This window comes from Schistocerca serialis, chromosome 12 (assembly GCF_023864345.2).
Source record: "Schistocerca serialis cubense isolate TAMUIC-IGC-003099 chromosome 12, iqSchSeri2.2, whole genome shotgun sequence".
Lineage (NCBI taxonomy): Eukaryota > Metazoa > Arthropoda > Insecta > Orthoptera > Acrididae > Schistocerca > Schistocerca serialis.
The window spans coordinates 12722179-12743719 of NC_064649.1; the positions used below are offsets into that span (position 1 = coordinate 12722179).

At 44.4% G+C, this 21541-nt stretch overlaps 1 protein-coding gene across 1 annotated transcript in view; it reads right to left on the reverse strand.

Moving 5' to 3' along the window:
* Positions 1-21541, reverse strand: part of LOC126428426 (ubiquitin-conjugating enzyme E2 Z-like) — a 28883-nt gene that overhangs the window by 2632 nt on the left and 4710 nt on the right. The window contains exons 2-4 of the mRNA XM_050090353.1: positions 15357-15617; positions 4932-5043; positions 139-348 (exon numbers count right to left, since the gene is read on the reverse strand). Coding sequence (XP_049946310.1) covers positions 139-348; positions 4932-5043; positions 15357-15617 — 583 coding nt within the window. The remainder of the gene's footprint in view (positions 1-138; positions 349-4931; positions 5044-15356; positions 15618-21541) is intronic.

Below are 21541 nucleotides of genomic sequence, written 5' to 3' on the forward strand. Positions count from 1 at the left end.
CTAAACAGAATGGGGAGACTAGGCGGGAAAGGGACAATGTGGGCGGGAAAGGGACTTTCTATTTTGTTCTTTCTATACGGTGCCTAAATCTCTGTCACAGACACTCTTTACTGTGACAATACACAGCGTCTGGCTTACCTGCATGTAGTGACCATTAAGATGCATTTTACGTCGAATAGACTGCTCGTAATAGTCGTAAAACTCCAAGAATGTTTTCTCCATAACCTCCATTAGTGTTTCTGGAATGGCAAGCATAGTCTCATTTTCCAGCATTCCACAGACGGCAACCCTCAGGGTCTCGTGATGTATTATGTCATTATACCGACTAGCATCACCGGAGCATCGTTCCTACAAGCAAGCAAGTATTTACCATTTAAAAATCAACATAAGGAACCTGGCAACTGCTAACACTATTTTTATTATGTTTACTGAGAGTTGGAACTTCATAGAAGAGTTGAAACTGCTGTTCACACACACACACACACACACACACACACACACACGAGAATACAGTGAGATAGGTTTCCTCTGCAACAAGAAGGAAATTGTCTCTGTATACACTTTATTCAGTGTGAGTGTGTGTGTGTGTGTGTGTGTGTGTGTGTGTGTGTGTGTGTGTGTGTGTGTGTAAAAACTGAATTTTTCTGAATACAAGAATTAAAATAACAAGTAACTCCACTCATTCTATCAATCTGCTAAATAAGATCAAGCATGCCTCTATGAGAGTACAGACATCAATAGCAATTATTATGTGTCTACTCTTGCCCATCTCTCTGCTTTTTCCTACATGCAGATAGAATTCTAAGTTGTGAGTATCAGAAATGAAACTACCTGAAAAAGTAGTTTTTTAATTGAAAATTACATAATTATATCGGCCTCATAATGAAAAATTTTGAAGCACTTTGGAAAAATAAGTCCTATGAAACATTCTTGCCGCTTTCACAGATCTTGCCTGGAATCTGGTTTGCACAATCCTTACACCTACTCCGAGGTCATTTTGATATTTCTATAGCTGGAATCAATTTAGGAAAACATCTTCCACTGAGTCTGTATCCAAGTGAATTATTTTGAGTGGAAGTTTATTCAACCAGACCTTCTGTGTTCAAAGCCACTGCCAATTCAGTAACAAATTCCACAAGCTTTCCGCTAGTAGGCCATATAAAAATACAGATTTACAATCATCATGAAAATGTACAGGGGGAAAAAAGAAAGAAAAAGCTTTCTTCCATGACATTTTCTCTCTCTAAAGGTAGCAGTCCATTCACTGGTCGCTGTAGTCTACACAAATCTTGTTTTTATTACACTGAAGAGGCAAAGAAATGTACACGTGCCTAATATTCTGTAGGGCTCCCACGAGCACACAGAAGCACTGTAACACGACGTGGCACGGACTCAACCAATGTCTGAAGTAGTGCTGGAGGCAAATGACACCATGAATCCTGCAGGGCTGTCCATAGCTCTCTAAGAGTACAAGGGGGTGGAGATCTCTTCTGAACACCATGTTGCAAGGCATCCCACATACGCACAATAATGTTCATGTCTGGTGGAGGTGTATAAACTCAGAAGAGATTTTCTGGAGCCACTCTGTAGCAATTCTGGACATGTGGGGTGTCGCATTGTCCTGCTGGAATTGTCCAAGTATGTCAGAATGCACAATGGACACAAATGGATGCAGGTGATCAGTCAGGATGCTTACGCACGTGTAAACTGTCAGAGTCATATCTAGACGTACTAGGGGTCCCATATCACTTCAACTGCACACACCCCACCCCATTACAGAGCCTCCACCAGTTTGAACAGTCCCCTGCTGACATGCAGGGCTCCACGGATTCATGAGGTTGTCTCCATACAGGTACACATCCATCCACTCAATACAATTTGAAACGAGATTCGTCCGACAAGGCAACATGTTCCGCCGTCAAAAGAAACATATTCCTAGGGCTTTCCGTTTCACAAACAGCAAGTGGACTTAATGAGAAAAGAGGCTCCATCTTCTGGGAATAAATCATCACATTACACAATCACAAGTAATACGGTAATGGAAAGTCCTTGGTGGAATGCAAATAATTTGAAGAGGAACAGTACAAATAACTGACAATTTGTTAGGGTTACAAACACAACTGGAAAATTTGTTAGCTTTTGGATGACTCCTTTTCAGGAGCTAGACAAAACACACACACACACACACACACACACACACACACACACACACACAAGAGAGAGAGAGAGAGAGAGAGAGAGAGAGAGAGAGAGAGAGAGAGAGAGAGAGAGAGAGATGCACACACCTGTACAGCTACCCAGTGCCACCAAACTGTATTGTGCCAGTACAATGACTAACCTGAAAGCTAGGGAAGTTCTTTGTCTTATTTATGTGCCTACAGATGAGCCATCACCTCAGCTCTGCAGTGAGCAATCGCAACAATGCTATGCAACAACTTCGTGTTTCCCTCCTTTCGTCCCCACTTTGAGCTGTCTAGTGATCTTACTTAACTGATACCGAGTCACGCTAAAGGGTGAATAAAGAACTCTGGGCGTGAAGAAGTCGGCACAGATAAGTTATGTCATTTCAGATATTAAAAACTATTCTCTATTCACTGCTTATCAACCACCCATATACAAACTGACAGAAAAAAATCACAGCACCAAAAAATAATGAAGAGTAAGAAAATTTTGGGAATACATTTATCTAGGTAACATCTTGAAGTGATTACAATTACAAGATCACAGGTCAACATAAGCCTAAGATAAGCAGTTGCAAATGCGACATGCCACTACATTAATGACCGCTGTAACTGTCAAATGCAATCATCCACAGGTCCAGCATACAGGTGCCGGATTTCAGTTTGTCAGACAGTGTTCCAAGCCTGTTGCACTCGGTCAGTCGATACGGGGAAGGTTAATGCTGACCGGGGATGACAGTGAAGTCTTCGTCCGACAGTGTCCCGTATGTGCTCCACTGGAGACAGATCTGGCAATCTAAGATCGAGGCAAACGGTCGACACACAGTAGAGCGTGCTGGGTCACAACAGTAGTATAAGGGTGAGCATTATCCTGGCACTTAACCCCCCTGGAATGTTGTTCACAAATGACAGCACGAAAGGTCAAATCGGCAGACCGGTGTACGAGTCTGCAGTCAGGGAGCATGGGACACCCATGAGAGTACTCCTGCTGTCATACCAAATTGCACCCTAGACCTTAATTCCTGGTTTAGGTCTCGTGTGTCTAGCATGCAGACAGGTCGGTTGGAAGTCTTCAACTGGTCTCTTTCGAACAGACACGCAGACATCACTGGCACCGAAGCAGAACCGGGTTTCATCAGAAAATGTGACATATCTCCTCCGTGCCCTCCGACGAGCTCTCGTTCGACACCGCTCGAGTTGCAGACGATAGTGGTTCGGGGTCAGTGGTCTCCACACTGTGGGGTTCTGGCTCGAAGCTGTCTTTGAAGTAACTGACTTTCAACAGCCTGTCGTGTCACTGTGGAGCCAAATGCTGCCGTGTAGCCGTCTGAAGCCTGTCTTCTCGGTGCGACACCTTTCGCGACAGCTGCAAAAGCAATCATGTAGAGCGGCTCCATTCCCGCCATATTTTTCTGCAATATCACAGAAGGAACATCCAGCTGCTTGTGGCCCTACTACACGATCTTGTTCAAACTTAAATAATGTGAACTCACCACGCTCAACCTCAATAGTAACTTACTCGTAACAGTTATGACATGTATTTAAAGCAAACCTGATTTGCATCCTCTTACGGAACTGGAGCAAAATTGGAATAGACGTTATCTTCCAGATGTAGACACACGGCTACCAACTTTAGTTTATGATGCACAGCTCCTTTTTGTGTCTATTTTCTCTCCCCCTCCCCCATTAGTGTATATATGACTCTTGTTCCCTCCAAGTAAGTCCCTTTTTTCCATGCTAATGTTAGTGATGGTAACAGCCAAATGAAAACAATCAATTCAGTCCATTTTACCTTTAATTATTGGTTGGGCTGTTTATTCATTCTTCTGAGTGAAACCAGCCTTTGAGTGCAGCTGAATGAGAAACAGTCCACAGAGTTCGGCACATTCTGTTCAAGCAGAAGCATTTGATCATTTTACCGTTCTTAAATAATCGTTGTCGATTGCACTCGAGTTATCGTTCGTTGTCACTATTATTGCCGTACCGATATTTGCCTATTGTTGAGTGTCAATAAGTAGCTTTTAGTTCAGTTTGTAATCTGTGTTTATGAATAAGAACTCACTCAAGAGTGAACTCCGTGTCTGGTTCAAAAAGCTGAAATACTAAGTGGCGTGATCCTCAAAACAAATTCTGTATGATGTAACATATCGGAAAACATGATTGATATTCTGAAATTATATTAAACAAATTCAAAGAACATTAAAGAAGACAAATATTTCTCACAAAAAATATCCCAACAATTGACAGTTTATGCTTAAAAATCAAGCAATTAAATCACTAAACAACAACAAAAATTATCAAATAATTGAGAATCCTGGCTGGAATAAATATTCTCATTTGAAAAATATATTTGTTATTCAGCACACCTTGAATTAAGATATGTTACTGGTCTCTAGAAGAGCTGACGACCCTACTCATGGTTAACTGATAACCAAGAAGGCTAGACAGGTATGTAAATGAAATCACTCAAACCCAGAGGTTGTGTGAATACATTCATAAAACTGAGATGGCCATAGAATCTAGCTTCTTTCGACTGGACAAAAAAAGAGAACTATAAACTGGCCAATCAGCTGTTAAAACACATTTGTCGTCTCATCACTAGCTAATGTGCCCATCAATACAGGAAGATTTCTATCACACACAAGAAATAAATTAGGATTTGTAGCAGCTCCTGCTAAATCAGTCTAAGGTAAAGGTAGAACACATTGAATTAACAGTAGGTCTCCTACATATTGTAAGTCAGACACATACCCGCTCAAATCCTGGTTCATTGTGGTACGGCTTCTCATTGAGTAGGCTCTGAATCGATATCAAGACGGATGCCAAACTCTGGGCTGGACTCCAGCAGGGGCCAGTCCATGTCCTGGAAATAAAGTGAGAGTCACAACATTTGTTTATTCTGTTTTTCCAGCATGCCGAGGCTGGAACAGATCCGCAACTCTTTTTGTGATTACGATAACCATCGTGTAAACCATATTATGTTGTACAGAAAGAACATTTATTTACTGGTTTCAGACTGCTGGTCTGTTATTAAAACAGCCATAAATGTCACTCTTGCATTACACCAGTCATACAAGTGGAAAATTCGTCACAGTAGTAGACGACGCAGCCTCCACGTGTACTCATCACCAGCTTTCGAAGCGAAAACTTGACAATTTTCGACTAGCTTGACTGGTGTAACCCGAGGCATACATTTGTGATTGATTTGATAATGAGCTTGCAGTGCAAAACTGGTTATCAATAAATAAATATTCTTCCTGTGTGACTTAAAACAGTTTTCATAACAGTTATTGTAATTAGTTCATTTGATCACTCATTTTCTATAGAACCCATCAAGAAAGAGAATCTTCAGAGACGTGGAGCATGTCGAGGTACAAATTAACAATGAACTGTGACCATACAGATTAATGCTATTCACACTTCTGGATCTAAATTTAATTAATTAAATTAGAAGGAAATCTGCTACTTTGCACTGCCTATAATGAAGGGCTGTCTCAATCTCACAATCGATGATGCAAGACTCTTCTTGTTAGCCATGTGAGAAGCTTGAGCTTGATTGTGAAACTAACAGCTGAGTGGAGACCAGACAATGTGAGTCCCCCTCTAAACTGAGCAGATTCATCCAGCTTACAGCTACATCAGTCTGCACTACTCTGAGTACAGCTTCATACACAAGGTGAGCTAGTTCTTGGAGCCAGTAATTCAATCTTAACTAAACAAATTCTTGACTGAATCCAATAACGGAAATCACGTCGCAGAGAAGAGGGCATTGTTGAAGTGCAACTGCACCTGGAGAAATGTCCACAGTCCAAACCTGCCGCGGTCTGTAGGAAAAATCGAGACACCGAGGAGTTAATGACATCAGTTGCAAATGGGCATCGATTTAAATCGACGGGGACGTTTACAATTTGTGCCGGGTCCTCTGCTTTCGAGGCAGATGTGCTGACTACTCTGCCATGCAGACACAGTAGCCACCACAATTGCACACACTACCCGAGCACAGTGTCTCCCGCCACACCAAAATTCTCAACTTATACACAAACTACTGATTTAGTGCCCTCAGCCATTATCCTCATTACTCGTAGAATTTCACAGATTCGTGTAAGAGTTCGAGTGTGGTGTGCATCCACATTGAAGCAATCATTGGCCACCCTTGCCAAAATTATATATGCAATGTCTGTTCTTTAGTAAACTTCAAAAAGAACAGAGACCACATGTATAAACGTAAAATTGTCAACAAATAGGAAACCGAACAAAAATCATCTGTCCCCCATGTCAGCACGAGAAATTCGTTGGCAGGTTTGTGTGTGGAAACACTGTCACAAATATCTCCATACCTGTGTCATAAATGGGTTATTATATACCAAATAAATCCAAAATATAATGATGTAAGGGAATTGATTTGTCCTGAGAAATTAGAAACAACACAGCAATGCAGCTTTTGAGGTACAGCACACCAGAATGTAACACATCACTTTACAAAAGAGATACTTTCTAGATGCCTCCTTGCTGACAGGTGATGTTCATCATCTGCAGATTTCATTAGATAATTAATGAAATGCAAATATGCCTATCATGAGAGAATTCATTTGAGACTGACAGTCATTTCCTGCCACACACATATTGTTGGGTCAGTGGTTGCTCCAAGGTGGTGCATCCCCTCTTGGGAACATGCAGTGCTCCAGAGAATTCTGGGAGATGTGACAAGGAATGGTGATGAGGTGATGACACCATGAGGACAGTCAGGAATTCTCTCTCTCTCTCTCTCTCTCTCTCTCTCTCTCTCTCTCTCTGTCTGTCTGTCTGTCTCTCTGTGTGTGTGTGTGTGTGTGTGTGTGTGTGTGTGTGTTTGTTTTCTACTTTTCATCCCTTTTGGCTGAAAGCTTATATGTACAGCAGTCTTTTCATTGTGCCTGTCGGTGACACACTGTATGTACTGTAACATTAATAACTCCCAGACACAGCCATTTTTTGTCCTGTGTGATGCACAGTTCCTGTTTGTGAAGGGTGTGCATAGCCATTGCAATGTGGATGAATTCAGAGAAGCACTGTCTGAGAAAAACTGCACAAACATTGAGTCCAATCATGATAAGATTCTGAAGTGGTGTAAAATTGGCAATTTACTTTAATGTTCTGAAATGTAAAATAGTGGACTTCACAAAATGAAAAATGTAGTATCCTCATCATCAACACTCCATTGAAAGTTTGTAACTGTCGCACAATCCTCTTAACAGACTTTGTCCATTTTTCCCAGTCTCCTGCATTTAGAAGTATCTTCTCCTTTATCTGGTCCATTCATCATCTCGATGGTCTTCCCTGCAAACTTTTCCCTTTGGTTGGTTGGTTGGTTGGTTGGTTTGGGGAAGGAGACCAGACAGCGTGGTCATCGGTCTCATCGGATTAGGGAAGGATTGGGAAGGAAGTCGGCCGTGCCCTTTCAGAGGAACCATCCCGGCATTTGCCTGGAGTGATTTAGGGAAATCACGGAAAACCTAAATCAGGATGGCCGGACGCGGGATTGAACCGTCGTCCTCCCGAATGTGAGTCCAGTGTCTAACCACTGCGCCACCCCGCTCGGTTTTTTCCCTTTGACTTTGCCTTGGATGATCATCTTTTTTCAAGTTATCTTCTTGTCAAATTATGTGACCAAAGAACTGCACGATTCACTGGAAACAGACACAGAATAACCTCTTCTCCACTACGAGTTCTTGAAGGATTGATTTGTTGGCCCATTTGTCTATCCACAATATTCTCAGCAACCTCTTGTATGTCTTAAAAGTATCAATTCTTTTGTGATCCCTTCAGCTGCTATCCATGTTTCAGCACCATAAAGGAAAACTGGAAACACCAGACATTTCAACACACTCAATTTAGTATGTCTGGTTAGAGCTCTGTGTTTCCAAATCACTGTCAGCTTGTGATCTAGTGGCTAGCACCGACACCTCTGGATCATGGGGTTCTGGGTTCGATTCCCAGCAACCAAGTTTTATCCACGAACAACTTATTTTAGTATGTTCTCCACTGATTAGCAGCTAGTCTATGTTGGTTAGAGATGTGCTATCTTCGTCTCGGGTCTCATTCCAATCCCAGAGTTTCTAGATTCTCTCACACGTTTCACCGAAGTATGTATTTTTGTCTCTTTTGCAGCTCCTCTGTATTAACACCAATAACTTGTAGTACAGCTGAGTTCCCTGTAATCCTTCCTCTCATGCTCTGTACTTTTCTGTCTTCAATGATTTATATGGTTCCATTAATAAACCACTTATTTTTATTCCTCACTTTTTTGCTATACTTGACTACTTCCTCAGCTGTATTAACTAATGTCTCCTTCAGAAAATTCCATTTCTCAGCATATGTCATGTTATTTGACTGATCGGTTGAAAGTATTTTTTGTACTCTATTCCTAAAAATTTCAGTATTAGCCTTTTGCTTACTTTTCTTGCTTTTGGAGGTGCCCCTTTACATTTTGACGATCTTCATCTTAAGCCAATCAAGGAGTAGCCCATCTGATTACAGTATGTTCCACCTGGCGAGGTATTGGAAGCACTTGTCTACAACAATCTTATTTTCCTGAAAGAACTGATCATTTCTTTTACCTAAATCATGACAGCGAAGTATTTCATCTGACAACCCCCGTTCGCTACCTTAGCATTAAAATCTCTTTGCACTATGGTAACTTCCTTTCCAGGTGCTTACTCTAGGCAGATGGAAAGGGACTTGTGAAATACTGCTAACTCTACATCATCATCAAGGTATAGTGTTGTATTTCACCAGGCTACAACTCTCATAACTGCGGCATTCCATCCTTTGTGTACTAATAAGACACCACCAATGATGGAATTATCTGATTTACCAGAAAAAATACTGTTATTGACATTAACTGTTTTGAATGTCCCCAGTGCCTTTCCAGTAAGTCTCTGCTAATCCTAATACCCTTATTTTAGTTCACTGTTATTTCCTTTCCACAATCTATAACTTTCCAATTTGGCAAAATCATTGTACGTTCCAAATCACAAATCTGTGTGTATTCCTTTGGGTGTTCACTGTTTTTCTTCAAGCTGTCCACCCAGAGATCCGACTGGCAGGCTCTTGAACAGCAGGCAAATTCGTGATGGGTTTTCTTGAGAACAAAACATGGGGTGGTTTCCTGCTGCCTTCCACAGTGATTTGGAAATATAGAGAAAAATATAAAGGACTATGTAGAATTGGTTAGAATCAGTGGTAAGGTCATGGTTCATCCCGGATAAGGAGGTAGGACAAACGAAGAGCTCTCGTAAGCAGGGTCACTAAAGTGCTGAAACAGAATTTTCTTTCACTGAGATTATTACATAGTTCCTGCCCACTATCCTACTACTACAAATCAATGAGTCAAAATTGGAATCAATCAAATTGTACAACTACACAGGTTTAACAATTTGTACGGATATAAGATTGAATGGTCACCAAAGCCTCAGTCACAGGCAAAGCTGACGGCTGACCAGTTCATTGGTAGAATACCAGAGAAATGAAACCAGTATACAGTAGAGATTGCTTACAAAAAACTAGTATAACCAGGGCCACTTTGAGGCACAAGTTGCACTTGGCACACCAAGCTGAGAAGGGGACCTGGGACACGACAGCTGTAAGATTTCTATACATGACCTATCACAATTAGTAGAGTCCGCTCAGGGTGAAATTGGTGCCCAATTGCAAGATTTGTATGCAGTGCATTTCATAATTAGTAACGAAAACTGACAAAGATGAAACTGTACAAGAGAAAAGGGCAGAAGGGGAGGACACCAAATGATGTTACTTGTGTGGAAAAATGTTCTTGAACTGGCTCTATGTATAAACCATCCTAGAATATTGCTCAAGTGTGTGTCAATGTACAACACAGGTCTGGAAGACTCTTGAAGGTGGACACAAACTGTTACAAACATGCCTAATCACAGAAGTTCAAGAACCAGTTCCAAATAATGACTTTACAAATGTACTACCGACCACTTTGTATTACTCGTGTAAGGGTTGCACGGACAAGACCAGACTAATTGTGACACACGACGAAGTGTTTAAACAACCTTTCTTCCCACACTTCATATATAAATGAAACGGTATGAAGCTGTAACAACTGGTAAAATAGGAAGTACATGCTGCCATGTATTTCACAGTGGTTTGGAGAATATGGATGTAGGTAAGAAGATAACCTCCCCAAAACACTACAACTAAGTGAATGCTCAGCTATTCATAAAATGTTCTCATATAACTGTCTCACAATGCTATTTCACATCAAATCGAGCCTGTGCATGATCACATTTCCCATAACCGTCCTAATACAGGGAATTCTTCATCTCCATGACAACACACACATACTTTAAGGTTCATACCATTTACGTAATTATATGTCCTTGTCAAAAGTCCCAGGACGGCTCTTTTTTTTAAAAAAATAGAAAGTTGCACTTAACCAAGTAAAGATTGTAGCACCTATCGAAGTAGTCCCTTTGGCTATCCGTACACAGTTGCCAATGTTTCTGGAGCTCTCGGAAGAAAGGAGGGAAATTTTCAACTACGATACTTGTAAGCTAATTTGTCACTGCCAACTGGATAACTGCAACATCTTGATGAAGCTTTCCTTTCAGTCACCTAAACAAGAAAAAAATCAAGTGGCAAGGGTCAACTGAATATGGCAGATGTGGGATGGCAATAACAGAATGCCTGCCCAGATACTCCTAAACAGATAAAGCAGCATGGGGTCTTGTACTGTCATACAGTTAAGAGCCTGTCCTAAGAATCAGGGCAACGATGTCTAACTCCATTGCAAATGTTTCAAGACTTCAACTTAAAGAGAATGGTTCACTATTTGACCTTGAGGAACATACTTATGGTGAACTAATCCTTTACTATCAACACTGTGCTCCAAGATTGTCATTCGACTGTTCGCGACTGGTGATCCAGGACTCTGCCATTTGGCACTTCTGACACTTCGTGTGAGGGCCATACTGCTGGTAGCACCAACTACAATCTTTGACAGAAATGTCTGTTCACACTCGACTCTACCTAATAGTTCAGCACAAATTCTTCGTCTTTCATCTTTCTGTTTGTCACTTAATGACAGAAATTACTACACTCCTGGAAATTGAAATAAGAACACCGTGAATTCATTGTCCCAGGAAGGGGAAACTTTATTGACACATTCCTGGGGTCAGATACATCACATGATCACACTGACAGAACCACAGGCACATAGACACAGGCAACAGAGCATGCACAATGTCGGCACTAGTACAGTGTATATCCACCTTTCGCAGCAATGCAGGCTGCTATTCTCCCATGGAGACGATCGTAGAGATGCTGGATGTGGTCCTGTGGAACGGCTTGCCATGCCATTTCCACCTGGCACCTCAGTTGGACCAGCGTTCGTGCTGGACGTGCAGACCGCGTGAGACGACGCTTCATCCAGTCCCAAACATGCTCAATGGGGGACAGATCCGGAGATCCTGCTGGCCAGGGTAGTTGACTTACACCTTCTAGAGCACGTTGGGTGGCACGGGACACATGCGGACGTGCATTGTCCTGTTGGTACAGCAAGTTCACTTGCCGGTCTCGGAATGGTAGAACGATGGGTTCGATGACGTTTTGGATGTACCGTGCACTATTCAGTGTCCCCTCGACGATCACCAGTGGTGTACGGCCAGTGTAGGAGATCACTCCCCATACCATGATGCCGGGTGTTGGCCCTGTGTGCCTCGGTCGTATGCAGTCCTGATTGTGGCGCTCACCTGCACGGCGCCAAACACTCATACGACCATCATTGGCACCAAGGCAGAAGCGACTCTCATCGCTCAAGACGACACATCTCTATTCGTCCCTCCATTCACGCCTGTCGCGACACCACTGGAGGCGGGCTGCACGATGTTGGGGCGTGAGCGGAAGACGGCCTAACGGTGTGCGGGACCGTAGCCCAGCTTCATGGAGACGGTTGCGAATGGTCCTCGCCGATACCCCAGGAGCAACAGTGTCCCTAATTTGCTGGGAAGTGGCGGTGCGGTCCCCTACGACACTGCGTAGGATCCTACGGTCTTGGCGTGCATCCGTGCGTCGCTGCGGTCCAGTCCCAGGTTGACGGGCATGTGCACCTTCCGCCGACCACTGGCGACAACATCGATGTACTGTGGAGACCTCACGCCCCACGTGTTGAGCAATTCGGCGGTACGTCCACCCGGCCTCCCGCATGCCCACTATACGCCCTCGCTCAAAGTCCGTCAACTGCACATACGGTTCACGACCACGCTGTCGCGGCATGCTACCAGTGTTAAAGACTGCGATGGAGCTCCGTATGCCACGGCAAACTGGCTGACACTGACTGCGGCGGTGCACAAATGCCGCGCAGCTAGCGCCATTCGACGGCCAACACCGCGGTTCCTGGTGTGTCCGCTGTGCCGTGCGTGTGATCATTGCTTGCACGGCCCTCTCGCAGTGTCCGGAGCAAGTATGGTGGGTCTGACACACCGGTGTCAATGTGTTCTTTTTTCCATTTCCAGGAGTGTATTAAAATTAAGTTGTTCTGATATTGCACGCAGACTCACATGACATTCTTCTTCCAATAACTGCCTTACACACTCCACATTTGCATCGGTATGTGCTGTAGACAGGCAACCAGCTCTGGGATCGTCATGCACGGAATATCTCCCTTCACGAAATCTTTCGTGCCACTTGAAAACATGACTGCTTGAAATTACCTTGTCTGCTTTCACTTGCTTAATCATTGTCCACATCTCACAAGAGGTTTTCCCGAGCTTAACACAGAACTAAATGTTTACTCTCTGCTCACATTCAGCATGCACTTTTGTCATCTTAACTAATGCACCGAGAATCCAAACATGCATGGCTAAGCACAACCATGCCAACTAGTGAGTTTGTGCAGAAACGTGGTTGATACCATTTCAAGGACACACATGTACAAGGTAACATGCAAACCTCATTTGTTCCTGTTTTGTATTGCAAACTCAGAAATTAAAAAACACCTATCCTGGAACTTTTCTGACAAAGGGAGAACATTTATTCTAGGGGGATCATATATACCCAGCATATCCATGGGATATCCATTAGTGCATACTGCAGCTGTTGACAGTAATTTCATTGTACAAGGCGCAAGAACTGTTAACGCATCTGGTTGTAACCACTTCCTACCACACACTGACTACTTTATAACTAACTGCTGCCTTCAACAATTTCATTCATATTATAGTTAATGTAATATTCTTGGCAGGATTCAGAAATTATATACAAGTATATATTTTAACATAATTCTAATTTATTGTTTCATCTAAGTTGCACACTTTTTTAATTTGATTACATGCTTTGATCACTCTGGATCATTTTCAGATCCAAACGAAGATGATCCAGAGTCACCAAAACATGTAATTGAATTAAAAATGCCGCATCTAATATGAAACAATAAATATCTGATTACATTCATGTTACCTGGGGGTGCACATCATTGATTTGAGCAGTGATACGATATTGCTTAAGACTGCATGCACATTGGTATGAATTGTTGCTTGAAGCCATTACCCACTACAGGCAAGGGCCCATGTTTGAGTCCCAGCACAGAAGATGGTATGTAATACCCTGTGCTTCCATCCTAACCCCCCCCCCCCCCCCTTTCTTGCACTATCTGAAACAGCGCAACGGACTATCTTAGTTGGAGATGTGGCGGCGGACATTAGTGCACTGTCAAGAATGTTTACCAGCCAGCAGAAAGTATCCGTCAGTTACAAGCACTCAGCCTAAAAGTGGGGACGTGTAGTGGGTGTTTGTCAGATTCTAGCTGGATAAAAAAATGGAACAAATAGAGAAGCAACATTGAATCAAATTTTGACAAAAGCTGGGTGGTAGCAAAGAGGAAACCATTTGCAAGATTCAACAGGGTTTCAGGAACAATTCCACGACCAACATGTCGATAAAAGGAGTGTTACAACTGCTTTAAAGATGGCATCACATGAGTGGAGGACAAACAGATCCTCGACAAGTTGCAATGATAATGTAATCGAGGAAGTACAGACTTTGCTGATGTAAGACTATTTTATTACAGTAAGAGAACTTGCAAACGAGATACAGGTAAGTATAAGGTCACTTTCTTCAATTTTGTCTGACTATTTGTGTACAAGCAGTGTGTCCACAAAATTTTATCAAAAGAAATTTTCACTCTATAGTGGAGTGTGCACTGATATGAAACTTCCTGGTAGATTAAAACTGTGTGCCGGACCAAGGCTCGAACTCGGGACCTTTGCCTTTCGCGGGCAAGTGCTCTACCAACTGAGCTACCCAAGCATGACTCACGCCCCATCCTCACAGCTCTAATTCCGCCAGTACCTCGTCTCCTACCTCCCAAACTTCAAAGGTCCCGAGTTCGAGTCTCGGTCCGGCACGCAGTTTTAATCTGCCGGGAAGTTTCAGAGTAGCAGAAGCTACACCATCTGGAAATCATACGGGACATTCCGGACAATGCAAACAATAGCCCTTAAATGCAACCGCAGTCAGCACACTTAACTTTGTGACCGGGTCTATCTTGTCCACGTGTGGGTGCAACTCATTTTCTTCGCTGCCGAAATTATGTCCTCGGATTCTCTACTGTACTCTAGCCCAGAACTGTTTCAATGTCTCAAAAAATTTCATAGAAGTGTAGCCACAACAAAAGAGCATCTCGGAAATAGTCGCTAGACTGTGGCTATCCCATTCACCACAGCGTCCTATCTCATATTAGCAGTGGTGCACCTATACGTGCAGTAGAGTCTACGAGGAACACAAAGCAGGAGGGAGGTATCAACACAATTGAAGCAGTAATGCATGCTTGTGAGGCATGTCCAGGTGGCTCAATCATCAAAATTGCAGCTCCCAAAAAGGCAAGGACCTGGCTTCGAATCCTGGCTCCACGTTTCACAACAATGTACAATGATGAGTGAAATATTTGTTCTGGAAACATTCACCTGTTTTACGTAGAAGTACCACAGAAACACTATGTTCTTACACCTCGTGGAAGGAAATTTTCTCCAGTATTTCCAATGGCACACATTCCTCAACTAGAATTAACATTACACAGATTTAGATAGGAATTTTATCTACTATGCCATTTGACACAAATTTTGCCAACTATGCCAGCTGATACAATATATGTCGAACAAGATGTACGATACTCACCCAAGAATACTGAGGCATATCTTCCCATTCTTGTACAGGTTTGGGTTAAACCTGACAGTGCCTCCTCCAGTCGTCATGAGCTTGACACGTGGTGGTCGTATAGGGTAGTCTGGAGGGCATCGCACGAGGAAGTAGAAGAAGCCACCCTCGTAAGGGGTGTCAAACGAACCCGTGATAAGCGCGTGGATCACAGTGATGTCCTTCTCGTCAGGAACGACAAACAGACCGGGCGGTGGTTCATTGTAGATCGACATCATGTCCCTGAAATATAACCACTGATAGACAGCACACATTTTTGGCAGTTTATCGAGTACTAATTGTAAAGGAAACAACCACAAAAAATGGGAGGCCTGAATGAAATGGGACTTTCTCAAAAAGACGTGATTAAAAATCATTTTCATGTAAATTATGCATCCTTGTCTAGGGTTCCGAATGGAGTTATGCACTCATTTGGAAAGATTGCGCCCTCTTTTAGAGGGGGAAAGGGACCAAACCATGAGGTCATTGGTCCCTCGTTCCTAATGAAACAATGCCACAAGTGTGAGAATAAAATAGACGAGACGTATAACACAAAACGGAAAGAAAGGAAAGACCACAAGAACGAAGGAAAGGCAATGAACACTAAAAGGAACAAAAAGAGGAAAAGAGAACAACAGAGATGCAAGAAACAGTTAGAAGAGAGTAAAATAAGGAAGCAGATTACAGGGGATGGCCAACTACCAAAACAAAAATGAGAAGCCAGCCACTCTGCAACACATTAAAACCTTAACCCTAAAAGCATTAGGGTGGAGGACACAGAGGGACAAAGGGCAGGCACTAAAACTCACATCGAATGATAAAACCCACTCTCACAGATGAAACTTAAAACCAAATCAGCCGATGAGGCATTATCTGCTTAAATCAATCATAAGAAGATGAAGTCTCAGGGCAGCCTAAGAAGGACATAGCAGAAGAATATGGGCCACTGTCCACTGGGCGCTGCACCGACACTGAGATGGGTTTTCACGGCACAGGAGGTACCCGTGGGTCGCCCATGCATGGCCAATGTGGGGCCTGCAGAGAGCCACAGAGTCCCTGCGAGACATCCTCATCGAGGACTTCCACACATTCTTGGTCCCCTTAATGGCTCGCAATTTGTTGTGCGTACTGAGATTCTGCCATTCCGTCTCCCAAAGCTGAAAAACCTTGCGGCGTAATAACGAACGCAGGTCAGTTGTGGGGATGCCCATTTCCAGAAGTGGTTTCCGTGTAGCGTGTTTGGCCAGCCTGTCAGCAAGTTCATTTCCTGGGATTCTGACGTGACCAGGGGTCCAGACGAACACCACTGAATGACTGGACTGTTCCAGGGCATAGATGGACTCCTGAATGGACGCTACCAAAGGGTGACGAGGGTAGCACTGGTCGATAATATTCAGGCTTCTCAAAGAGTCAGTACATAAAAGAAAAGACTCCCCAGGGCATGAACGATGATACTGAAGTGCACGAGAAAAGGCCTCCAGCTCTGCAGTGAATACACTGCACCCATCGAGTGAGGAACGCTGTTCAATATGGCCGCCACGCACGTAGGCAAAGCGAACGCGATCATCAGCCATTGAGCCGTCCGTGTAAATCACTTCGGAGCCACGGAACGTGTCAAGAATCTAGAGGAAGTGACAGCGGAGGGCCACAGGGTGAATGGAGTCCTTAGGGCCACATGAAAGCTCCAGACGAAGCAGCGGACGAGGTGTACGCCATGGAGGTGAATGGACCACAAGTAGAGGTGGTAAAGGGAAGGACTCCAGTTCGGAGAGCAGGGACTGCACACATGGATGGATATGTGCGTGTGTGCGAGTGTATACCTGTCCTTTTTTCCCCCTAAGGTAAGTCTTTCCGCTCCCGGGATTGGAATGACTCCTTACCCTCTCCCTTAAAACCCACTTCCTTTCGTCTTCCCCTCTCCTTCCCTCTTTCCTGATGAGGCAACAGTTTGTTGCGAAAGCTTGAATTTTGTGTGTGTGTTTGTGTTTGTTTGTGTGTCTATCGACCTGCCAGCGCTTTTGTTCGGTAAGTCACCTCATCTTTGTTTTTTTATATATATATCAAATTATACGTCACAAGGGCAATGCAGATAGCAGGTGTAAAGCTCAACAGTTGCTGTAACTCAGCCAGGCAGTGGAAAAAAGTGCCACAATTCCACTGGAGGATGTGGTCATCATGAGACCGGGAAGGCATGGAACATTCAAAGAGGCAGTTTACACCTTAGGGTCACCTGCTGCCACCGACTTTTAGCCTGAGCAGTCTATATACAGTGTCTCTGAGGGTCTGGCGAGATCTAGACCCACAGTAGACTCCAAAATCTCCACCCCATCCTCAGATGCAGAGCTTGTACATAGCGGTGGTGTGGGTGCCACCACAATTTCCTTCGTCTTAGGGGGTCTTCTTTTTGGATTTCTATCACTGCTCCTTGGGTTTCCCTGGCTGGTAGGAGTTCACTGACTCAGTCTTCGGGACAGAGGATGAGCACGAAGCCCTACAACCAGCTGCTTTTGAGCTCTTCAGCCACTGGCAAGTGTTGTCTTTCCCACTAGCAGAAATCTGGGAAGGGAGTGACACAAGGAACCCCTTCCTAGTGAGAGAAACCAAAGAAGACTTACCCTTCTCTGGCTTAGAAGTGGGGACAGATGTCCCCGATGATTGGGGGAGGTGTTGCTCCCAAAGTAGGTGGTGCAGGAGCAACAAGGAGGGAAATGCCCCCCACCATCAAGGGGGCAGGTGTAGTCTTCCGGCTCTGAGAGGTGACTTCGGTTGATGGAGCTGATGGCGCCAGAACTGTTGTAGTGACGATGTCATATGCACATGATGCAGGCGTTCAAATTTTCTCTTAGCCTCAGTGTAGGTCAGTCGGTCCAGGGTCTTTTACTCCACGATTTTCCTTTCTTTCTGGAGAATCCTGTACTCTGGCAAGCAAGGCGAATGGTGCTCTCTGCAGTTGACACAGACAGGAGGCGGGCCACATGGAGTATTGCAATGTGATGGGCGTCCGCAATCTCGGCATGTGACACTGGAAGTACAGCGGGAAGACATATGGCCAAACTTCCAGCACTTAAAGCACGGCATCGGCGGAGGTAGACCATCACCTTGACCTTCTTGGGCAATGTATAACCCTCAAAGGCCATGATAAAGGCACAGGTGGCAACCTGCTTATCCCTCTAACCCCGGTGAACACACTGGGCGAAATGTACACCTCGCCACTCTAAATTGACGTGCAGCTCATCGTCAGACTGCAAAAGGAGGTCCCTGAACCATATTTAAGCTCTTATGGGGTGTGATGGTTACAGAAAAATCCCCCAGCTTGTCACAAGCGAGTAACTCCTGTGACTGGACAGAGGATGCTGTTTTGATCAAGACTGACCCAGATATCATTTTGGACAAGCCCTCCACTCCCCAAACTTGTCCTCTAAATGCTCAACAAAAAATAAGATCCGCAGCCGTCCTTAACCTGAGATTCCTCCCATGGTGTGGCCAGGGAGGGGAACAATTTGGAGTCGTACTTCTGTGCACTGAATTGAGCTTGTGATCAATTGGACACTGCTGGTGTTTCACAACCAGCAAGAGGTGATGGACTACGCTTCATCATGTGTCATCCACCCAAATGCCACCCACCCCGACCACCTGGCAGGATCGCTTAGAGACTGCTGGTGTTTCACAACCAACAAGAGATGATGGACTACGCTTCATCGCGTGTCATCCGCCCTAATGCCACCCGCCCCGACCAGGAGCCCTCCCCAAGGGCACCACCAAGCCGCAGCAAAGGCCACCTGGCAGGATGGCCATTGCCGGGAGTCCTGATGCCCCAGGGGGATGGGCATCTACCCCTTGGCAGTTAACAGCGCAGGCATCAGCAGGTCAGGGGGCTACAACCAACAGGGTACGTGGCAGCCCCACCACAATGGACTGGCTACTGTGCAGGATATCAGGTGCAAAGAAGTCCATAGGCATCGTCGACGCAGAAAGTGACACTGCATAGTGCATGGTGGAAAACGCACCCAGGCAGGTGTCATGCCCAAGAGATGCAGAATGCGTGTGACTGCAACGTGACGATGAGAAAGTGGGCTAAAGATCTCAATGCCCGATGGACACGATTCACCATGTGAGGTGCGCTTCCACTATTGGCCCGCTCTTCGGGAAAATTTTGAAGAACGGAGGTCAAACCCTACAGGGGACCATCAGATAAAGCCCAAAATGTGTGAAAATCCTTTTAGTCGCCCCTTATGACAACCAGGAATACCTCGGGCCTATTCTAACCCCCAGACCTGCACGGGGGAAGCAATTTTGAATCCATGCAAATCCAAGAGTTATTAGAAAACATATCCTTAGCCACTGTCTAGCTACAAATTATCTAAATATCTAGGTTCAGGAACCGAAAGTTCTATTAGCTGTATTGCAAGTAGCAGTCTTTGTTACATGCCAGAATGACAAATATTAATGTGCTGTACACTGGATTCAGTAATTAAAGAGGTGGGTAACTATTTTCTTTGAAAAATATCATTGCAATCAAGTAAATATTGAGCTACCTCTAGGAGGAAAACAACTGCTGTATAGTATAACTGAGGTGGCAGCAGGCCTTTTTTTTTTAAGTAGCTGTTTTCTTTCTAATTGGCTCTATTAATCTTATAGTGGGATAAATTATCACTGTACTTGGAGTCAAAGATGGACCACAAGAAAGCACGATTAGGCCACAGCCACAGAAACCTGTACTGGTCACTGAACTGTGTGGACAGTGGACGCGACTGCTGTGTCGCAAGACCACATGTGTTGATGACCAAGGCAGTCTCCATGAAGTACTACAGCTGACCCGCTGCCAGTTGCAATAGTTGGCCACTGCCTCTGTTCCATATCATTCAGTGTGACATATAAAGTGCAGTCAAATGAAAACAAGACAATGGAAAAACCAAGTAAACTGTTTATCATTTCAAAAGTAATTGCTGTAACTGTCAATACATTTACACCATCAGACAAAATGGTCATTGCCTTCATAGAAAATGTTTGAGGTTGCCTCCGGAACCACAGTTGTACCCAAGGCTTCACCTCTTCGTCCAAAGCATATCAATGGCCACGAAGCTCTTTCTTCCAAGCTCCAAAAATATGGTAATTGCACGTGGAGAGATTGGGAGTCTATAGAAGATGTCTAACAGCTACCCAGCGAAACTCGCGCAGCTTACTCGTGGGTGTGCTCAGATGTTGTTAACGCTGTTTCTACTACACTAGAAACGTTTCAACGGTAAGTCCTCATATGGCAATATCTCCCTACATGTGATTTCATATTTTTGGAGTCGTTAAAAGACATTGCTTGCCATCTACGTCCTTCAGATGAAGAGCTACACACCTGGGTACAATCACGATTCCGTAGGCAGCCTCAAACACTTTTTCGTGAAGAAGTAATTGAGCACTTGTCTCACAATAGGATAAATATATCTAATATTTATGGCAATTACTTTCGAAATAATAAATAGTTTACTTCCTTTTTTGCCATCTGTCTCATTTTCATTTGACTGCCCTATCCAGATACACAGCCACTACCACGAAGTCAGAGAGCACTACCACGAAGTCAGAGAGCACTACCACGAAGTCAGAGAGCACTACCACGAAGTCAGAGAGCACTACCACGAAGTCAGAGAGCACTACCACGAAGTCAGAGAGCACTACCACGAAGTCAGAGAGCACTACCACGAAGTCAGAGAGCAGCAGCATTTAAACACAACCAATTCATCCCGTCACTGTTCAGCCTGCTGCACAATGTGGCTACACCCAGTCCCCATCTAACGCGGCCTCGCCGTCTTCAGCACAACTGTGTCACCACAGCCACTCCCCACCGGACTATGATCCACAGACTTCTGTCCAATGGTCCCTGCCCTGGCAGCCAGCATTCTGGTGCCACCTCTACGAGACTGCTCCCCACCACCCAAGCGCACCTGCCGCTGAACTCCAGCTGACGATTCAGAGTTAGACAGCGCAGGCCATGATCTACCATAATGACCGTCAACGCCACCAGCCGTTCACAGTGCAGAGGACCTCACGCTGCGGGGCTGCCCTTCCAATTCGGCCCCGTGTACTGACTGTGCCAGCTCAGCGCCACAGCTTCCCGGTTGTGAGTGTTAAATGCTCGCTGTGTCTGCCTTGCCTGTTGCTAAAACATCGGAATATTA